This window comes from Buteo buteo, chromosome 22 (genome assembly GCF_964188355.1).
Source record: "Buteo buteo chromosome 22, bButBut1.hap1.1, whole genome shotgun sequence".
NCBI lineage: Eukaryota > Metazoa > Chordata > Aves > Accipitriformes > Accipitridae > Buteo > Buteo buteo.
Window position 1 is genome coordinate 24,314,574 of NC_134192.1, and position 17,143 is coordinate 24,331,716.

The 17,143-nt window shown below is 62.2% G+C and overlaps 1 protein-coding gene across 1 annotated transcript in view; it reads left to right on the forward strand.

Moving 5' to 3' along the window:
* Window positions 1–5,318, forward strand: part of EFNB1 (ephrin B1) — a 56,285-nt gene extending 50,967 nt beyond the window's left edge. The window contains exon 5 of the mRNA XM_075053838.1: window positions 170–5,318. Within this exon, the coding sequence (XP_074909939.1) occupies window positions 170–558 (389 nt within the window). The 3' untranslated portion in view covers window positions 559–5,318. The remainder of the gene's footprint in view (window positions 1–169) is intronic.
* The last annotated feature ends 11,825 nt before the right edge of the window (window positions 5,319–17,143 follow it).

Here is a 17,143-nt window from a genome sequence, read left to right on the forward strand (position 1 = left end):
GCTCCCCTCCCCAGGCAGCAGGGAGGGAAGCCGTTGCGCCGATTTTGGGGGGTGGAGAGGGGCTCTGATGGATGGCTCGCCCACCCGCCCCTCAGATGCGATTCGCGCGGAGGTGGGGTGCAGGCTGCTGCCCGCCGGGCTCTGACACCCCTCTCCCCTCGCCTTGCAGGCTCCGTCAACCAGGACGGCCAGGAGACCCAAGGTCCCAGCGACGGCTTCTTGAGCTCCAAGGTGGCCGTCTTTGCGGCGATCGGCGCCGGCTGCGTCATCTTCATCCTCATCATCATCTTCCTCGTCGTCCTCCTGATCAAGATCCGCAAGCGGCACCGGAAGCACACGCAGCAGCGAGCCGCAGCCTTGTCCCTCAGCACCTTGGCCAGCCCGAAATGCAGCGGGAACGCGGGCTCCGAGCCCAGCGACATCATCATCCCCTTACGGACTACAGAGAATAACTACTGCCCGCACTACGAGAAGGTGAGCGGGGACTACGGGCACCCCGTCTACATTGTCCAGGAGATGCCCCCCCAGAGCCCAGCCAACATTTACTACAAGGTGTGAGGAGCAGCCTGGGCAAGCCGCCGATGCAGGAGCGCGGGAGCGCCGAGCGCGGGGGGCAGCCGCCCCCCCGGGTCTCCCCACGGGCGGTCTGGCGCCGGGAGGGAGGAAGCGAAACGAACCCCACGGCACGGCGCGGGGAGCGCCGGGGTCCGGCGCCGGAGAGCGGATGGCTCGCTCGCACGCTCGCGCGCTGATTTCTCCCCTTTGTATTTAGTTTTGTAGTTCTCAGCTTTTGTAATCCCCGAGACTCGAGGGTGAGCCTTCAGCGTCCTCCTCTTCTTCTCCAGACTGCGGCCGGCCAGGGGGCGGGCGCCGTGCCTTTCCGTGCTCGCTCGGACACCGCCGGCAATCCCGGACGCTCCACCTCCCCTTTTCGTTTTGGGATTTCCCTGCGTCGCCCCTACGTCCTTGCGTGAAGTGCCCGTGCGCCTGGCGCCGCATCGGCCGCCGCTTGGGTCCCGGAGCCCGGACCGACACCGGGGCCGCGGCGAGGAGCCTCGGTCCGAGGAGGAGCGAGCCGCCGCGGGGGGAGGAGGAGGATGCTTTGCCTAGGTGCCAAGATGCAGACAACTGTGCAGGGAGGAAGCTGGCAAACCCGATTTACTACTACTACTATTATTATTATTATAATTATTTTAATTTTTTGTAACATTTTTATTTTTGTGAATTCTGGGCGGGACTCCGGCCCGCCGCCCGCCGCCTTCGGGCACACGCCGTCGCCTCCTTCCAGCACGCCGTCCCGCCGGCCGCGGGGCAGACCCCGCTGCTCCCGCCGCTGCCCTTTTAAACTTTTGTGTTCGTAGCTGTTGACTCTTGTTTTAGTCTCTTTATAAAAAGAAAGAAAGAAAAAAAAAAATATATCTATACCATGTCTCAAGCATTCAGTGCGCGAGAGTCCGGGTGCTCCTCCTGCCCCGCGCGGAGCAGCGGCCTCGGCCCGGCAGCTCTCCCCGACCCCCCCGAGGGCACCCCGCTGCAGAGAAAAGCCTTTGCTGAGGGTTTCCATCGGGCTGGGGCTGAGCCTGCTGGAAGCGAAGTGGGGGGGCGGCGGGAGGGCAGGGGGTAGCTGCAGCCCCCGGTCCTGCACCCCAGCCGGCGATGCTGCGGGTGGCTGTCCTTGGGGAGGAAAACTGGAAAACAGACGTTCCTGACCCACAGCCCGTGCCGGGAGGGGAGCTGGGGGGGTGCCAGGAGGAGGCCAGCGCCCAGAGCTGGAAGCCCCCCCGGGAGGTATCCCTCTGGCCGGCTGGAGCACCGGGCTTGACTTGGTTGGGAGCTGAGCTGAAGGCTTCTCCACGCACCTGGTTTACCAGGACAACCCAGTGCCCCTCTGCGGGACCTGCCTTCGGGAACCGGTCCCCAGCGCGCCTGCCGCCCGCCCGGCCGTGCTCCCGCCGCAGGAGCATCACCCGGCCCTGCCACCTCCCGGGGGTCCCGCAGCCCGGGCTCCCCCTGCCCTTGCCTTGCCCATCTTCTGCCCAAAACTGGAAGGGGGTTTGAGCCTTGGGCTCTTTTGGCGGGATCCTTCCCAGCTTTCTCTCCCCGGGAGGACCCGCCGGCACCGTAGCTGATGCCGGTGAGCGCGGCGGGGCTGGCGGTGCCCGCGGCCGTGCCCTGCTGCCCTCCGGTCCTCAGGCTGTCCCAGCCTGGGGTCCGGCGGCCGTCCCCTCCTTCCTCGCTTTCTTTTCCTTTCAGAAGTAGCTGCTTTTGCTCAGGGAGCAAGCGCGGGGCAGGCGGTTCTGCTCCCCCGGGGCGGCTCGCCGCGCTGCCGGGCGGTGGGTTTGCGGTGGCACGGGGGGGTTGCCTGGCCTGGTTTGTCCTTGCCTGTCCCCAGGGCCTCGAAACCCGCGTTAGGAAGTGCCCAAAGAGCGAGAGAGCTGCTCTGCAAAAGTGCCTTGACGAGGAGCGGGCAGGAGGGGCAGAGCAGGGGACGGTGGAACCTGGCGGCTCGGATGCTGTACTGGGGGTTTGGCCGCGGTCCTGAGCGGGACGGGAGCATCCCTTGGTGTCGCGTTGTTGGGGTTTTTTTGGTTTTTTTTGTGTTTTTTTTTTTAAAAAGGAGTTTGGGCTGGAGCAGAGCAGGCTGCCCCAGCTCTCCTCCCGCCCTCGGCATCCCGAAGTGAGAACGGCTGCCAGGGTCCTAAACCGGCTACTGCCCTCGGGAGAGAAGAGCTGCGGTGGGTGCTCCCCCCTGCCCAGCTCTTCTCCCCGCTCCCCTGGCCCCCCGTGTAGCACCTTTCAGCCCCCTTTCCTCCACGGCATCCATGCCAGCGCTGCCCACCCCGGGCTGCTGCTGAAGGGCCGGGAGCCGCCCCAGCCGGGACCCCCGTTCCCTGCCGGGGGACGGGGTCTGCTCTCAGAAATCACAGAAAATTGTGTCTTAAAGAAAAATCCCCCCTTTTCCCTCACCGGTGCCCTCTTCCATCTGCAAAATCATGACCTGCAGTTCCTGAAGCGAGCAGAGCCCCGGTTGGGCGGTGGTGGTGGTGGTGGCAGTGGTGAAGGATGCTTTATCGATGGGGAGCTTCTCCCCGCAGCCCGGAGAGCAGCGGCTGGCGTGGAGGAGGCGGTTGGGAAATGATTTAGTTTTGGTTCATTTTTAGAGGAGAAGGGAAGGAGTCTGGCGATGGGTCGTACCAAAAGGAAACTGATGGCCCCGGGTGGTTTCCTGCGGTGGCTCTTCCCCGGCACAGTGGCTGTCCCCAGCCGGGCTGAGGCTCAGCAGCTCCCATCAGCTTCACTCCTGCTGCTGGGGGCAGCTGAGAAACCTTGTAAATATGTGAAGAAAGGGTGAAATCGGAACTCTTGGTTTTTGCTGAGCACCTCGGTCTGCTGGGTCCTGAAACGGAGTGTGTCCCTTCGGTTCTTTTCATTGAAAGCATTGAAATTTGGTTGGTTTTTTCTTTTTTTTTTTTTTTTTTTTTTGCCCCCCCCTTTTGTTTGTGTAAATACTAGTCTTTTTTGGAAGAAATAATGTAAAGATGTTTTGTATAAACTCTGAATTATTTTCTGGTTGCTTTTTCTTAGAAAAACAAATGAGAACTAAAAAAAAAAAAAAGAAAAAAAAAGAAATTTTAACCACAAGAACGGGTGTAAAACATTGTCATACTGCGCTCAGCCCCGGAGCTGCCCCGCGGGGCTGTGCTGGTGTGCGGGTGCTGCCGGGCAGAATGGCAGCGGGGGGGGCTCGGTCCCCCCTGGGGGGGTCGAGATCGGATAAGGGGCCGTGCCTTTGATATAATGCAGGATCTGCCGGGCCCCAAGCAGAGATCGAGGCCGGGAGCACCGGTTCTGCCCCCAGCGCGGCACAGCGGGGCTGGTCGTGCCCCTTGCTGCCGGCACGGCCCCGGCACTCGCGGCAGGGTCAGACTTGGCTTTTTCCCAGTGAGTTTCTGGCCGTCCTGGGTCCGGGCAGAGCGTTCAGCCCCAGCCTGAGCACAGGCAAGAGGCTCAGTAGCACAAGGTGAACAAAAGGAGTATCAAATTTATCTCCTTTTTTGTCTTTAACCAAAAAAACCCGAACCTCGGGATGTGTAACTCAATGCAGCATCCCGAGATCCTGATCCACTTTTCCAGACCCGCGGAGCTGCTGCTGTTGCAGATCCCTTTCCCCAACTATCCCCATCTTCCACTTGCCAACCGCAAGCCCACCGTAGCCCGATCTCTGCTTGGTTCCCCGGGCCGGGGGCGGCTCGCTCCTCTTGAGCAGCCCCCCCACGTTTTATACGGGGCAGTGCCAGGGGTCCCTGCCCCCGGGAGGTGGCCGTGCCCACCGAAGCCATCTCCGGTGTCACCGGCACGCCTGGCACTTCCCCGTGGGCAGCCGGGAGCTCCCTGTAGTCCCGCTTGCTCACAGGAGCCGGGCAGTTGCCTGTGAATCTGCATTATATCAGCAGAGGGTGAGGGGGGGCTGCCGCAGCCTCCGCTGCCCCTGGGGGGGGGCGTAATTTGGAGGTGCTGGAGCAGGGGCTGGTCCTCCCTCCCTCCCTCCCGGCCGCACCGCGCACCAGCACACCCGCATCGCGCGCTCCCACATTTCAGAGCTGTGACCACGTCTACATCCCACGGCGTCGCATCCGCACCCTCGCCACGGTCCTCCCGCCTCCCGAGGTGGGAAAATTCCCCGCGTTCCCGGGCGGCCCCGCGTCACGCGATCAACCAGCCGCGGGGCCGCTGCCCCGACCCCGTGCCCGGCTGCCTTTGCCGCGGTGCCGGCACCGCTGGAACATCCAGGCTGCGAGGTTTTCCCTGTCCGTCCTCTGCTGCCATTAGCCGAGAGGTGGATTCGGACTCGGAGCCTGGATGTGGCCGGTCCCGCTGCCGGCGCAGGGCACGCGGGATGGCCGGCTTTGGCCGAGGGCCGGGAATTGCCGCTGGCGAGCGCCCGGAGCGGTTTGGGCACCGCGCGGCTTGGCGGTGCGGGGGGACGCCGGGGCTTCGGCCGGGGCACGGAGGGAGCAAGGACCCTCTGTCCCGGAGCAGGGCTCGGCAATCCCGCGCTGGTTGATCGTCCTCGGCTGCCGGTGGGGCTCCGGTGGTGCCGGGCGCCGGGGTCCCGTCGGCCGCTCTCCCCGGCGCCGCAGACTTTTGTTTCTTCGTGTCATGTTCCTCTTTTTGATTCCTTTCGCCTTCTCCCCAGCTCTCCCGCCCAGTAGCATATCATCGGCATCGGTAACCAGCTCTGTGGCATCTGAACTCCATGGAGCCGTGATGGAACCTGATATATTGTTAAATAAAAGGGTTTTTTTCCTATGGAAACCCGGCTGTCTCCTGTGTGCTTTTTTGCTGCCCTACGTTGTCTTCTGAAATCGCAGCCTGGTCTGCAGAGATCTGGGACAAGTTAGCTGGCGCAGTTCATTGCCGGCTTTTCCTGCTGGTGTCAGACGGAGCTGTTGAGTTTGTTTTGGTCAGCATTAAAAATTTGGAGATTTTTGTCTAATACCTGCAGCAGCTCACATGGCCCCAGTGACTCGATGGACTTAGGGTTGGACACAGATGGGTCCAGTTGGATACTGGATGGATACGGTTGGACTCGATGATCTTAAAGGTCTTTTCCAGCCTAAATGGTTCTACGATTCTATGACTCTGTCCCTGCTGCTGGAGGCTTCTCGGAGGCCACCAGCTCCCCCCGGGCGAATGCCCACCTGCCTTGCTCCCAAGAGCAGGGCTGCCTGCCCAGCCGCCGTGCTGGCACGGCCCCCGGGCTCGCGGTGTGCCCGGTGGTCCCCGTCCCCCAGGAGCTCGAGGGGCTGCTCCTGCACTCGGGAGCAGGCAGAGCCTCGCAGGAGCTGTGTGTGGATGGGGCAGGACGGTGATGCTCGTCCCATCTAGTGACTGATATTTATTTAGTCATTCCTCAATGTACCTTCATTTGATAAGTTATTAAAAAGTCATTTTAGGAAATGGGATGGTAATAAATCCTTAACAGATGGTGCTTTTGCTGGCTCCAAAATGGGCTCTACCACAGTCATTGCTCTTGCTTTTTACAACCAGCTTTCATAGGGCACTTTGCATTGCTATAAAGTACCACGCAGTGCAATACATTATGAATGAGAAGTGGGGTGTGGATGGGAAACGCTCGATGGGTTGGTTCAGCCGCGTTACTCAGCCTGGAGCCCGTATTTCTGATTGAGGTGGACTTTGGACACCTTTTTGCTGCAGGGACAGGACGGCTCCCCTGCCCTCTCTCCCTGCTTCCCTGGTTCCCTCGGCTACGGCTGATGCCTCGTCCGAGGATTGCCTTTCCCGGGGGTGGCAGTCCAGCAGTACGGGATAGCAGTAGCATGAAGGCAACTCGGGGAGCCTGGGACAGCTGAAGAAGAAAGATCCCGGGAAAGGGCAGTGGTGGAGCGGTGACATGTCGTCCTCGTTGCTGGTGTGGATCTGGGACGTAGAATGTGGGATGCGGGATGCTGGATGTGGGATGCAGGACGTGGGAGGTGGGCTGTGTGCCGGGGATGGAGCAGGATGATGGGGAAGGCGTCACCTCCCAGCCAGGCTGGGCTCAAGATGATGCGGGAGCCTGAGTGCCGGCCACTGAGGTCCCGGGCAGAGGCTGCAGCCTCTGGGTGCCCCCTCCCTGCAGATCCCAGGGGACTGGCATGGTGGTGGGGAGGCCGGGGCACCACGGCCTCGCCAGTCTCCAGCCCAGAGGAGGAGGAAGGCTCTTAGCGACCTGCTGGTAGGAATGAGCCTCCTGCACAAAAGGGCAAGGGGAAAATCGGTGTGCACCAGGGCACCCAGAGGAGGGGAGCAAGGCCAGCTTCCCTCTAGCTTGCCCAGCAGTTGCTCTAGGAGAGGACGGAGGAGTCGAAGCTCTGCCTGCCTGGTGTAAACCGTGTCTGCACCAAGCCAGGTTGTCCCATCAGGGGTTGTGGATGCTGGATTGCACGGTTACTGCGGGGATGCAGGAAGGGATGGGTCGGGTTTATGGGGTCTCGGAGGAAAAATGAGGCCGAGGCACCAAGAGAGGGTGGAGAAGGAACTTCTTCTTGGCCAACGTGCAAGGGGTGAGAGACAAGGTGGGCCGAGGAGATCAAACGCAGCAGGCTGGTTCGGAGGTGCTTGGGGCGCAGCCCGAGCCACGGGGACCATGCCAGGGTGTCTGTAGGAGCGAGCAGGGGCTGCTTGGGATCGGGGTCAGGGTGGGGGGAGCGGGCCTTTGGGTGTGACAGACGTGCTTATATGTGGTTTGCTGGTTGGAAAACCCTTCTTCTCTGCATGCTTTGATCCCAGTGTGAATTAAATAATGCTTTTAATTTTAAACAGCTTCTCTGGTCCCTGATGCCCAAAGGGTAAAACTGTAAGCGCCAAACTTGCTCGGACCTGCCAGAGAAGGAGAAAAGTACTTTAACAGGTTCCGTAACCCGGCACCCGGCCGGGGGAGCGGGAATGCAGCAGGTTCCCCTGGCTCCGGGGCTGCTCCGGCTGGGTCCAGCCGGGGACCCGGCACGGGCTCAGGGACACCCACAGCAGGGACTGGTGGGACAGACCCTCTCGGACCCGCGGGATGTCCCCTACCCCTGCGAGTCCCGAGGCTGCTGGGGAGGGGGGTCCCGTGGGGCATCATCCCCATTGCAGGGGGCTTGGGGGAGCCGCCACGCTCCCCTCCTGCTCGCACCCTGGTGCAAAGTCCTGCAAAAGCACCCGGGCTGGGAAGGGCTTTGCTTGGGAGCATCCTCGCCCCTGGCTGTGGTGGGGAGAGGACATCGAGCTGTAGGTGCCGGTGCCCACGGGGACACGGGAGCCGAGGGCACGCGAGCACGTGGGGGCTCTGCTCCCACGGGCCGGCTGGTAGCGAGGGGGACCGGCAGGATCTCGCCCAGGAGCCTCCAGATCTGGAAAGTTCATTACAGCTGCAAAGCTGCTGATGTTTTTGGACGTCCATCAGGCCTGGATAAGTTATTTTAATTATTTAACATAAAGGAGCTTTCTGTCAAGTTTATTAACTCGCCCTTGGCTGGATCCCACTCGGGTCTGAAGCGGCTGCCAGGTCAGCAGAGCCGGAGCGTTTGCAACGGCTGCGCACCCCCAGCCGCGGCTGTGCGGAGGCTGGATGCTGGGGTGCAGGAGCCGGCCTGTGGGGTGGCATGGCCAGGGTGGCACCCCACGAGTGCCCGCTCTGCTCCGTGGAAGGGGCAGCCCGTATGGGAACCACCTGTACAGCCTGGTTAAAGGATGGGAAGCTCAAACGGCCTCGGTGGTGGGTGACCAGGGAATAACAGATCTGCAGCACTTCCAGCGCCGGTTTGAGACGAGGCTTGACTGGAGATGGAGCATCAAGCTGGGCTGCTGCGGGGCTCGGGCTGAGTCCTGGCGTGGGGAACGCAGAGCAGCCCCCGGGATGCCCGGGACACCGGCTGAGGCTGCCGGAGGTGCCGTCGGATGCAGGACAGATGCGTGCTCGGGGCGCGGGTCCCTGCGCTGGGGCTGCAGCATCACCTCTCACGCCGCACACCCCGCAGCATCCCTGTGCTGCAGGGGAGGGTCGGGCTGTTTTGGACGAGGAGATCAGAGCAAAGGCTTCCCGGGCCACCTCTGGCCTCGTGGCCACAGACGTGCATACCAGCGGGTCCATGTAACCTGGCAGCAGCCTCCCCGAATGGAAAGCAGACCGCAGAGAGAGACTTGATGCTTTTCAGATGTTTTTGGTGTATTCTGATCTCTCCGTTTATATAGGCGCCTCCCGAGGATCGTCCGGTTTGTCCCGGCGCGCCGGGGGGTGCGAGCAGGGGAGGCAGGAGCACTGGGGGGACCGAGCCTGCAGCAGCGGCTCCACGCACCGGTGCTGTGCCGGTGGCACTGGTGCTTTGATGGGTGCTCTCCCAACTGCACCGCTCCTCGCCCTGCTATTCCCAGCACTGTCAAGCCATCGCCTGGAGCTTCCCTCTCCCTGCAAGGCCCTGAGCAGCGGTTGCTGCTGCACATCCATGGGATCAGCCGGCCCCGGGAGGCAGCAGGGACAGAGCCGGAGCACCAGTGCCTCCAGTCCCCTGCTCATCCCGGCCTCGGCTGTGTTGTCCTGGGTCTTGGCTGGACCGAGGGTGAGCAGAGCAACGGAGCCCCAGTTCTCATGGCTGCTCTGAGTTTCCTTTCCGTTATCACACCCCATTGCCCCCCTCGCTGCAGCCCTATCCCGGACACAGCCGCCCTTCCCAGCCCGCTCAGCCTCCTCCTCCGGCATTTCCACTCCAAGGGGAGCATCTGAAAAACCCCAGCCTGTAAGAGGCTATATAACAGCAATCCCTTTTAATAAACCTTGGCTGGGCCAGCTGCTGCAATGAGGTTTGGGAAGTTTATCCTTGTTTTCCCTGTAGTATATCCAAAATAACTAACAGGTTCCCCTGGTCGATGCGATGGGCTTTTCCCACAGCCAGGGTTTCTGCGGCATCCACCGACGCGGCTGCACCTGGTTTCCACGCTCGCACGGAGAGGAGCCTGGAAGATCCATTAGGCTGTCGTGGTATGCAACGAGTCCCACGGGCTCCGTAATGAGAGCAATAACGGCAATGCACCGGAGGGCCGTTTGTCACCGGCCCATCGCGCGGGCAGCGGGGACGGTGCCGGGGCATGGGGGACAGCGGACCCTGCCCCAGGGCTGGCCGCTGCCGCTGGCTTGGTCTGCACCATGTGCTGCAGCCCTCCGCGTGGGAGAAGAGGAGGAGGAGGAGGAGAAAGAGGAGGAGGACGTGGCTCAGGATGCCAAGGCAGTGGGTCGGGATCCAGCGCTTGCTCCGTGTTTATGTGCAGCAACCGGCAAGCAGCACCCTCCTTCGTGATAGCGAAGCCATCTGCGCCCCAAGGCAGAGCAAAATCTGGGACGGGGGAAAAAGCCCAGCCCAGGCTCGACACAAAGGGCCGGCAGTTTTCTGTAGCTAAAACCAGCTGATCTCAAGTGCTCTAAGAAAGGCGTCACGTGCTGCCAAGGTTTTTTTTTCTCTGCCGGCAGGCCCGAAGCCAGGGGGATGGTTGCAGCCTTGTTCCCCTGGCAGGGCTTCCAGCATCCCGAGACAGCTCTTCCTTGGACGTATCCCAGCAGGGATGCTGTGCACGGGGAGGGGAGAGCCAGCCAGCTGGGACATACGCAGCCGTGCCGGGGGTCCTGTGCATGACCCCCCCCTGGGTTGCCAACAGCCTGGTGGGACAACCAGGAGGAAAGGGCTGGGCCGTAGGGGCAGCAGGGCTGGGAAAAGCAAAGGACCTTTGGGAGGGTGCTGGAAAGCCAGGGAGGGAGGAGGGAGGGAGCTTTCTTCCAGCAGGATGAGGCCCAGCAAAACAGGGAGCTTTGGGACAAATTCAGTAGTTTTTCATTCGTTAAAAAGGAATGAATACAAGTATTGCTCTACAGCAAACGTAAATTAATTATGTGCAAGGTTTTAATGTTACTGAAACACAACCCTTGGAGAGGGTCCCCCGGCTGCTGGAACAGGGTCTGAAGGAAACACAGAGCTTTTCCTTTTTCTTGTCTTGACGGAGGATGAGAGGTAAATGTGAAATGTCAGCGCGGCGGCCACCCCGCGAGCCGGGGGGGATCCTGCCTCTCAGCCGACCTGGGACCCCGCTGGGGGGGGGTTACCCCATTTATTTGGTCGCTCTGCTCCTCTGCCTGTATAGCAGTGCCCTGTCCCCAGGGACCCAGGGGAATAAGGGCACCGTGACTGCAGGGTGGACGTGTCCTGGGGGGGGTGATGTGAGCCATGCACCCATCACTTCATCCCGCCCCATGGAGAGATGCGGGTGAGCCTTTCCTGCCACCTCCCGCATCCCCAAGGCCAGCGCCCAGAGCGCAGGGATGCAGTTGGGGCAGAGCCACGACAAAGAGCTGTGTGTTGGGGTGATGCCCAGCACGTCTCCTGCAGCCCTCGTCCCAGCGATTGCCTCCTGCCTCGGACCCGCACTCTCTGCCCCGGCTGGGAAGGGCCGAGCGAGGCTTCGGTTTCAGCCAGGCTTCCCCCCCCTTAATTCCTGCAGCCTGGTGTAATTCTCCCGAGTGAGCCCAGCGCCAGGTTCCTGCTGGAAATTGGCTCTTGCTGTGGCTCTGGGGTCTTTGTAAGGTAGCTGAGCCAGAAAGAAAAGAGAGCCGGCGATTCAAAAGGGCAGGGGCTGGGGAGGCTTTGCTCTCTTCTGCCTGGGTCAGGGGGACGGGGGACCTCAGGTGGGGACGTGGCCCCTCTGGTGTCTGGCGTGGGGTGGGAAAAGCCCTGAATCCTGCTGGGGGGCTGGTGTGGGGCCGGCCCCGAGGCATGGGGCAGGGGATGGGGTGCCTGTGGGGTGCCAGCCCTTCCCAGCAGCAAGAGGCAAAGGGCTTCTCTCCATGCCCAGGATGTGTCCTGGCTGGAGGTGGGCTTCTCCTCCTCTCCGCAGGGTCTTTGTCCTTCCCCTCTGACAGCAAGGCAAAGCCGCTGTGGCATGGATGGAGCTGGGGGGGGGATATGGGGAAATGCCCTTTTGCAGCAGTGTTGGCCAGAGCCAGGAGCACAAAGGCAGCTGCCTGCGGGGTTTATTTTCCTTTTTGCATGAACGAGATGAAAGCGCCAGGAGGCTTCCTACCACCCTGGCCCCACGGTGAGGGCTGCCCAGGCTGCTGGAGGGTGGCTTGTGCCCAGCGCTGCTCGCTGCCCTGCCCGGGCACCTTCGGGGCCGGGGTGCGGTGGGCTCCTGCGGCCGCTGTCCCCTTGGGACCCCCTGGGGTTTGGCTGGCTGTGGGTCCCTCTCCACGAGCAAAGTCGGGGCTCTCTCTGGGGTGGAAGGCAAGACTGGTGCTGCCCATCTTGGATGGGAAAATCTGGGCACAGGCTTCCTCCTGAGAAAAAGGGTGCCGTTTCCCTGGCTGCCCCCGGGATGATGCTCCTGCAAGGGCAGCCGTGGTCCTGGTGCTCGGCCGCGGGCATGGGAGCTGTTTGAGGAGCAGGCGCCGGGGACCGTGCTCTCCTGTCACCGAACGCGCAGCTCCTGGGCAGCGGTACCCAGGTCTGTGCCCTCAGCATCCCAAACCTCTGATCCCCAGAGCTGCCTGTGCATATTGCAGGCCAGCACTGCATTGCCCGCCAACGCCAGAGCTTCCCCTTTGGGCAATCTTCCTCGCTGCCTTGGGGCCACCGAGAAATGGGTGGATGAATGCCAGACGGTGCCTGGCAGCAGCTGCGGCCACGAGCAGTGACGGGGAGAGGAGGGCACGGCGCAGGGCAGGGCGGTGGAGGGAGCCGCGTGGCGTGCTCTCCCGAGAAGAAATGTCTCGGTGCGTGCCGGTGGCACCCTGGCCGGGGGTTTTCAGCCATTACCTGTGGGCAGCCCAGTTTCACCTTTCGTGTGACCTCGGCTGATGCCCAGCTCGCTCCATGTGCCGGTACTGTGCCAGGGCAGCAGGATCTTGCAAGGATGGCAGCTCCTGTCCCTGGATCGCTTTGGACTGGCTCTAAATGAAAAAGCAGCTTGTAAGAAAGATGCGTGACAAACTTTGGCATCCTGCTGCTTAATGTAATAAGGTGTCGGCCATTAATTATGTGCTTAACAGGCCAGCCTGGGGAGGAACCTCGAGCAGCGAGTGGCCAGATCACGAAGAGGGCTGAGCTGTAAAGCCGGAGCTGTGCTACGAGGGAAGAGGTTTCCCGGCGAATGGATGGGGAGGGCTGAGCTTTGTCCCAGCGGGAGAAGGCAGCCCTGGGCAGGCAGGGAGGGGGTGCGTGGACCCCGCCGCCCTGCCGCTGCCCCTCGGCTCTACCCGTCCCCCTCCCCACGCTGCCCGCTCCCACCTCCCACCCGTCAACCCACGGGCGCAGCCTCGCCAAAGCCTGACGCCTCTCTCCTCACCCCCCCCGGACTTCCAATAATAATCCCGGTGCCTGCTGGGTTTTGCTGCTCTTGGATGCCGGGAGTGGGGCTGGAGCGTTCGACACGTAAGGCGATACTCCGTCAACAGCCGCAGCCTGCGCGGCCGAACAAAGCCCCACTGTCTGCCGGCCGGCATCGCCCAGCACGGGGTCAGCAGGAAATTAATCCCAGGCTGGGGTGAAAGGGTTAATGAATGCTGATTTTACAAACATCGCCACTATCCTTCCCCAAACTAATAGAGGGATAATTAGCTCTTAATAAAAGGGAAAGATGAGCCCGGCCAGCCTTGGCGGGGATGCCGAGTGGTGCGAAGGGGTGGGTGTCCGTGGGGTGCGCAGGGCCTGGGAGCCGCGGGGCAGCTGAGGGCTGGGGGGCTCATCCTGCACCCCCATGAAACACCCGGGCAGTAAGCGTCTTGCAGCTCAAGCCAAGGCAGCGAAGCCTGGGGGTCAGAAAGATGGTTTTTGTTCCACGTCCTGCGGGTTTTATGTGTTGCCACCGTTGGTTTTGCACCTTCCCAGGTGGTCCCAGCTGCTGGAGGTGGGTTTGTGGGAGCAGGAACCCCCCGTGCAGGCTGAGAGGCACTGGGGGGCTTTGCTCCCACCCGCGAATGCAGTTTGGGTGTTGGCAGCCCCATCATTCGGCTGGGGATGGGACAGAGGGCTTGGCAGCAGCCAAAAAGTCTTCCCAGGAGCGGCGGTGGGTTTCCCGGCGTGCCCTGCCTCGGTGAGATGCTCCGGCGTTGCCTGCACCCCGCGTTCCTTCTGCTCTTCCCCGCGGCACCGCCGGCTTGTGTGCAAGCCTGGATGCGTGCCCGGTGGGGAGGGCCTGCGTGCAGCGGTGACGGGGCAAAACCAGCCGTGGCCGGCGTCAATGGGAGAGAAAGGACCTTTCAGGGAGTGCAGCCATGCACGTTGCACGGCCAGGGCCCGCGGAGAATCCCCCGAGCGGTGCGGGCAGGGAGGTGGGCACCGGCCCGTGCCCCCGCCATCCTGCTGTAGCATGGCTGGATGCACAGAGGGGATTTTGTGAGCCCCAGGGTGAGTAAAATTTGCAGGGGCAAGGGAAGATGGAGGCCCGTGACCTGCAGCTGGCGTGGGCTAGCTGGATGCTCTGCGGCATCCCGACTCAGCACCAGGGCTGTTCCCGCTGCACGTGGGGTGGTCCCGCTCCGTCCCCCAGCAGCACCGCAACATCCCAGTCGTCGCCTGCCCCCAGCCTCCCCCCGGTACCGAAAACCCATCACAAATGCCAGCCAGGGTGGGCATTTCGGTGGGTCGTGGTCCCCCCCGGCGCTGCAGCATCGCGCGCTGCGGGTGGGATGCTGGCAGGAGCGGGCAGGCTGTTCGGCCGCGTGGGCTCCGTCTCGCCAGATCTCCAGAGCAGGACCAGGGAGCCGGGAGCGCTCCCAGCATCACCCCAAGAGCTGGGAGGTGCTGGGGCAGTGGCAGTGGGGGGGCTCTGCGGGGTGCTTGGCTCTCGCCGGTTCTCACCCTCCGCACCGGGAAAGCAACCGGCCGTCGGCGAAGCGATCCTTCTGCCTCCCGCCTCCCTCCCCCGCCAGCGGGTTTTTAAAGAAATGCTTTTGCCATATAAATCACATATATTAAAATTTCCCACCAGCCCCCGTTACTGTGTCACTACCCACCTCCTCGCTCAGGGACGTGCAAGGGGCTGTAAACAGCCGATTTACTGCCCGGTGCTGGGGCTCCCTTGCCCAGCTCCCCCCGCTTACAGCACAGACGATGGAAGCGGCTTCGCTGCAGCCGCTTTTGTTTCTAGCAGAGCGGGGCGAAACATTTCCGATGAATGCTTTGCTCGACAAAAATATGCAGTTTTGGACCGGCCTAAACTATTCATACATTCTGGATTCGTGGCCAAAAAAATGGATTTTTAAAAATATAAAAATGTCTCACTTTGACATTTTTTAAATAAGATTTTGGCTTTGCCTTTGGAGTCAAAACTGGGAGATCAGGTTAAGCTATATGGAACATTTTTTGAAAGATAACTCTCCCTTCCCAAATAAACTTTGCTTTTTCTTTGGCTGTATTTAATGTGCGTTTGTTTGTTTACCCTCTTGGAGACAACGGCGTTTGCTTTTGCAGTGTTTCTTGTTTGCTTCCGGTTGCTCAAAATGATTTGTTTTTTATTATTATTTGGTTGCTGAAGGAAATCCCCAATCAGTTATTTTGACAGTTCTTGTGGCAGTGGGGTTTTCTCCCGCGCTGGTGCATTACCAGGTGTTTAACCCACCAGCAGGAAAAGGGGTTCGGAGCGTCGCTTCCCACAGCCGGCTCCTTTTGGGTGGGTCGGCTGCTTTTTGGAGGGCGGTGGGCTCCTCTGCGGCAGAAGAGCTCGCAGCCGGCAGCGAGCGGCGTTTCGCCCCCACCACCTGTGAAACCTCCTGGCTGGGAAGATGCTGTAGCAGCGAAGCCGGCGAGGGAGGCGGCAGAAGCCGTGGGGATCCTTAGGGACGTGTCCCACTCCGCCACCGACTCACCCTCCGTCCTTGGGGGTGGTCCCCAGCGCCCCCCTTCCACACCAGCACCCCTGGGGCCAGGCGGGCGGCAGGGTGGGCAGCGGGCGATGCTCCATGGGGACCAAAGGAGGGTCTCCCGTGTGAGCAGAGCCTTTTCTCCCCACTCTGCCCCTGCCTGCACCCTCCCCGCCTCGGCGGGTGCAGGCAGAGCTGCCTAATGCGTGCTGGCAGCTGCTGCCGCCGGCTCTCCGGGGGGAAGCGGCCGCACGGGCTGACGAGATGCGGCCTGACGGCTCGGCCATGTTATACAATGGGCTGCGGCGGGGAGGAGGGGGGACGGGGTATTGCGGGGACCGGGGCCCCCCCGTCCGCACACAGCCCCCCGCGCGGGTCACGCCGGGGCCCGCGCTGCATGCTTGTCGCATGGCGGGGGGACGACGGACACGGGAGGGCTTCCAGCACCCGGGTTGCAAACCGGCGTGCGTCGTCCTGGCCGGCTGCTTCGCTTTCTGCGCCTCTCGGCGGGGTTTTCCGTGAGGATGCTGTGACGGTCACTGAGGATGCTCTGCCGGTCACGGGTCTTATGGGCTGGGAGCAGCCGAGCCGTGGCTGACGGAGAGGATGGTGGAGGAGGAAGGTCTGCCTGGGGCTGGGTTACGGGACCCCCTTTGCACCCACTCCTGACGGCCACCCAAGCTTCGGCCCCACCGGAGCAGCAACTCTCCGGCACACCCCAGCATCTCCGGCCCGGCTGCGTCCCCCGGGACCGGCTCCGCTGGTGTGACAGGCGTGAACGCTGCAGCAGTGACATGGCTACGTGCCCTTATTCTTCACAGTGGCCTCTGTGTGCAACTTTTAATTGCTTTTGTGCCGTGGGTGGTGAGCCCGGCTGCCCAGGATTCGCGGCGCCAGCGGGAGCCAGCTCTTCCTCGCTATTGTTAGCACTGACGGCGTGCTGGGTCCCGGCGAGCCCAGGCACAGTTCCCCTCCGTCAGCCGGGATGGTCCAAAGGGGCCCCGGAGCCAGGTGGAAAGCAGCCCCCCGGGTTGGGGTGCCTGGGCACAGGGGGCAGAGATGCCTCCGAGGCGTTCCAGGTGCGGGAGAGCATTTTCAGCCCTGTCCCTCCTCCCTGTCCCCACGCCTGCGCTCCCCCAGCCCCAGGCTGATGGCAGGAGCCCAGCGGGTGATGCAGGGAGCTGGAGCAGTGGGGGAGATGCTTGTGGCCAGCTGAAGATCTCTCTCTCGGACGCCTGGTCCGAGCTGCAGGCATAAAATATTAATTGGAGGCAGCAGCGCAGCTCCGTCCCACTGGCCACGGGACAAGCCATCAGCTGGCAGGGGACAGAAAAGGCAGCGGGAAGGGGCTGCGTCCCTCACCGCGGGGATGGGGGGACGGCACCGGGTGCTGCGGGCACGGCGAGCCCCCGCGGCTCTCCTCCTCCTTGGCCTCCAAACGCTCGCACCTGGTGTGAAACTGTGGTTTCTTTCCGGCAGGAGCAGAAGGGTCCTGCGGCTCTCAGCATCCTCCTTGGCTGGCAGCTCGGCCACCTGGAAGACAACGGGAGTCAGCCTGGTTTGGAGCGGGTTGGACCCCTTCTGCCTACCCGGTCCGTCTTCTTGCATGTGCACCAGGGTAGAGGGGGGGGCTGCATCCTGCTTGCCACTGCCAGGGTGGGGATTTGGGGGCAATCATTCCCCAGGACAGGGTCACCTTGACTTTGCCGTGGGGCTGAGCCTCTCCTCCCCGCTCAGAGCCCTCTCTCAAGAGGGAGTGAG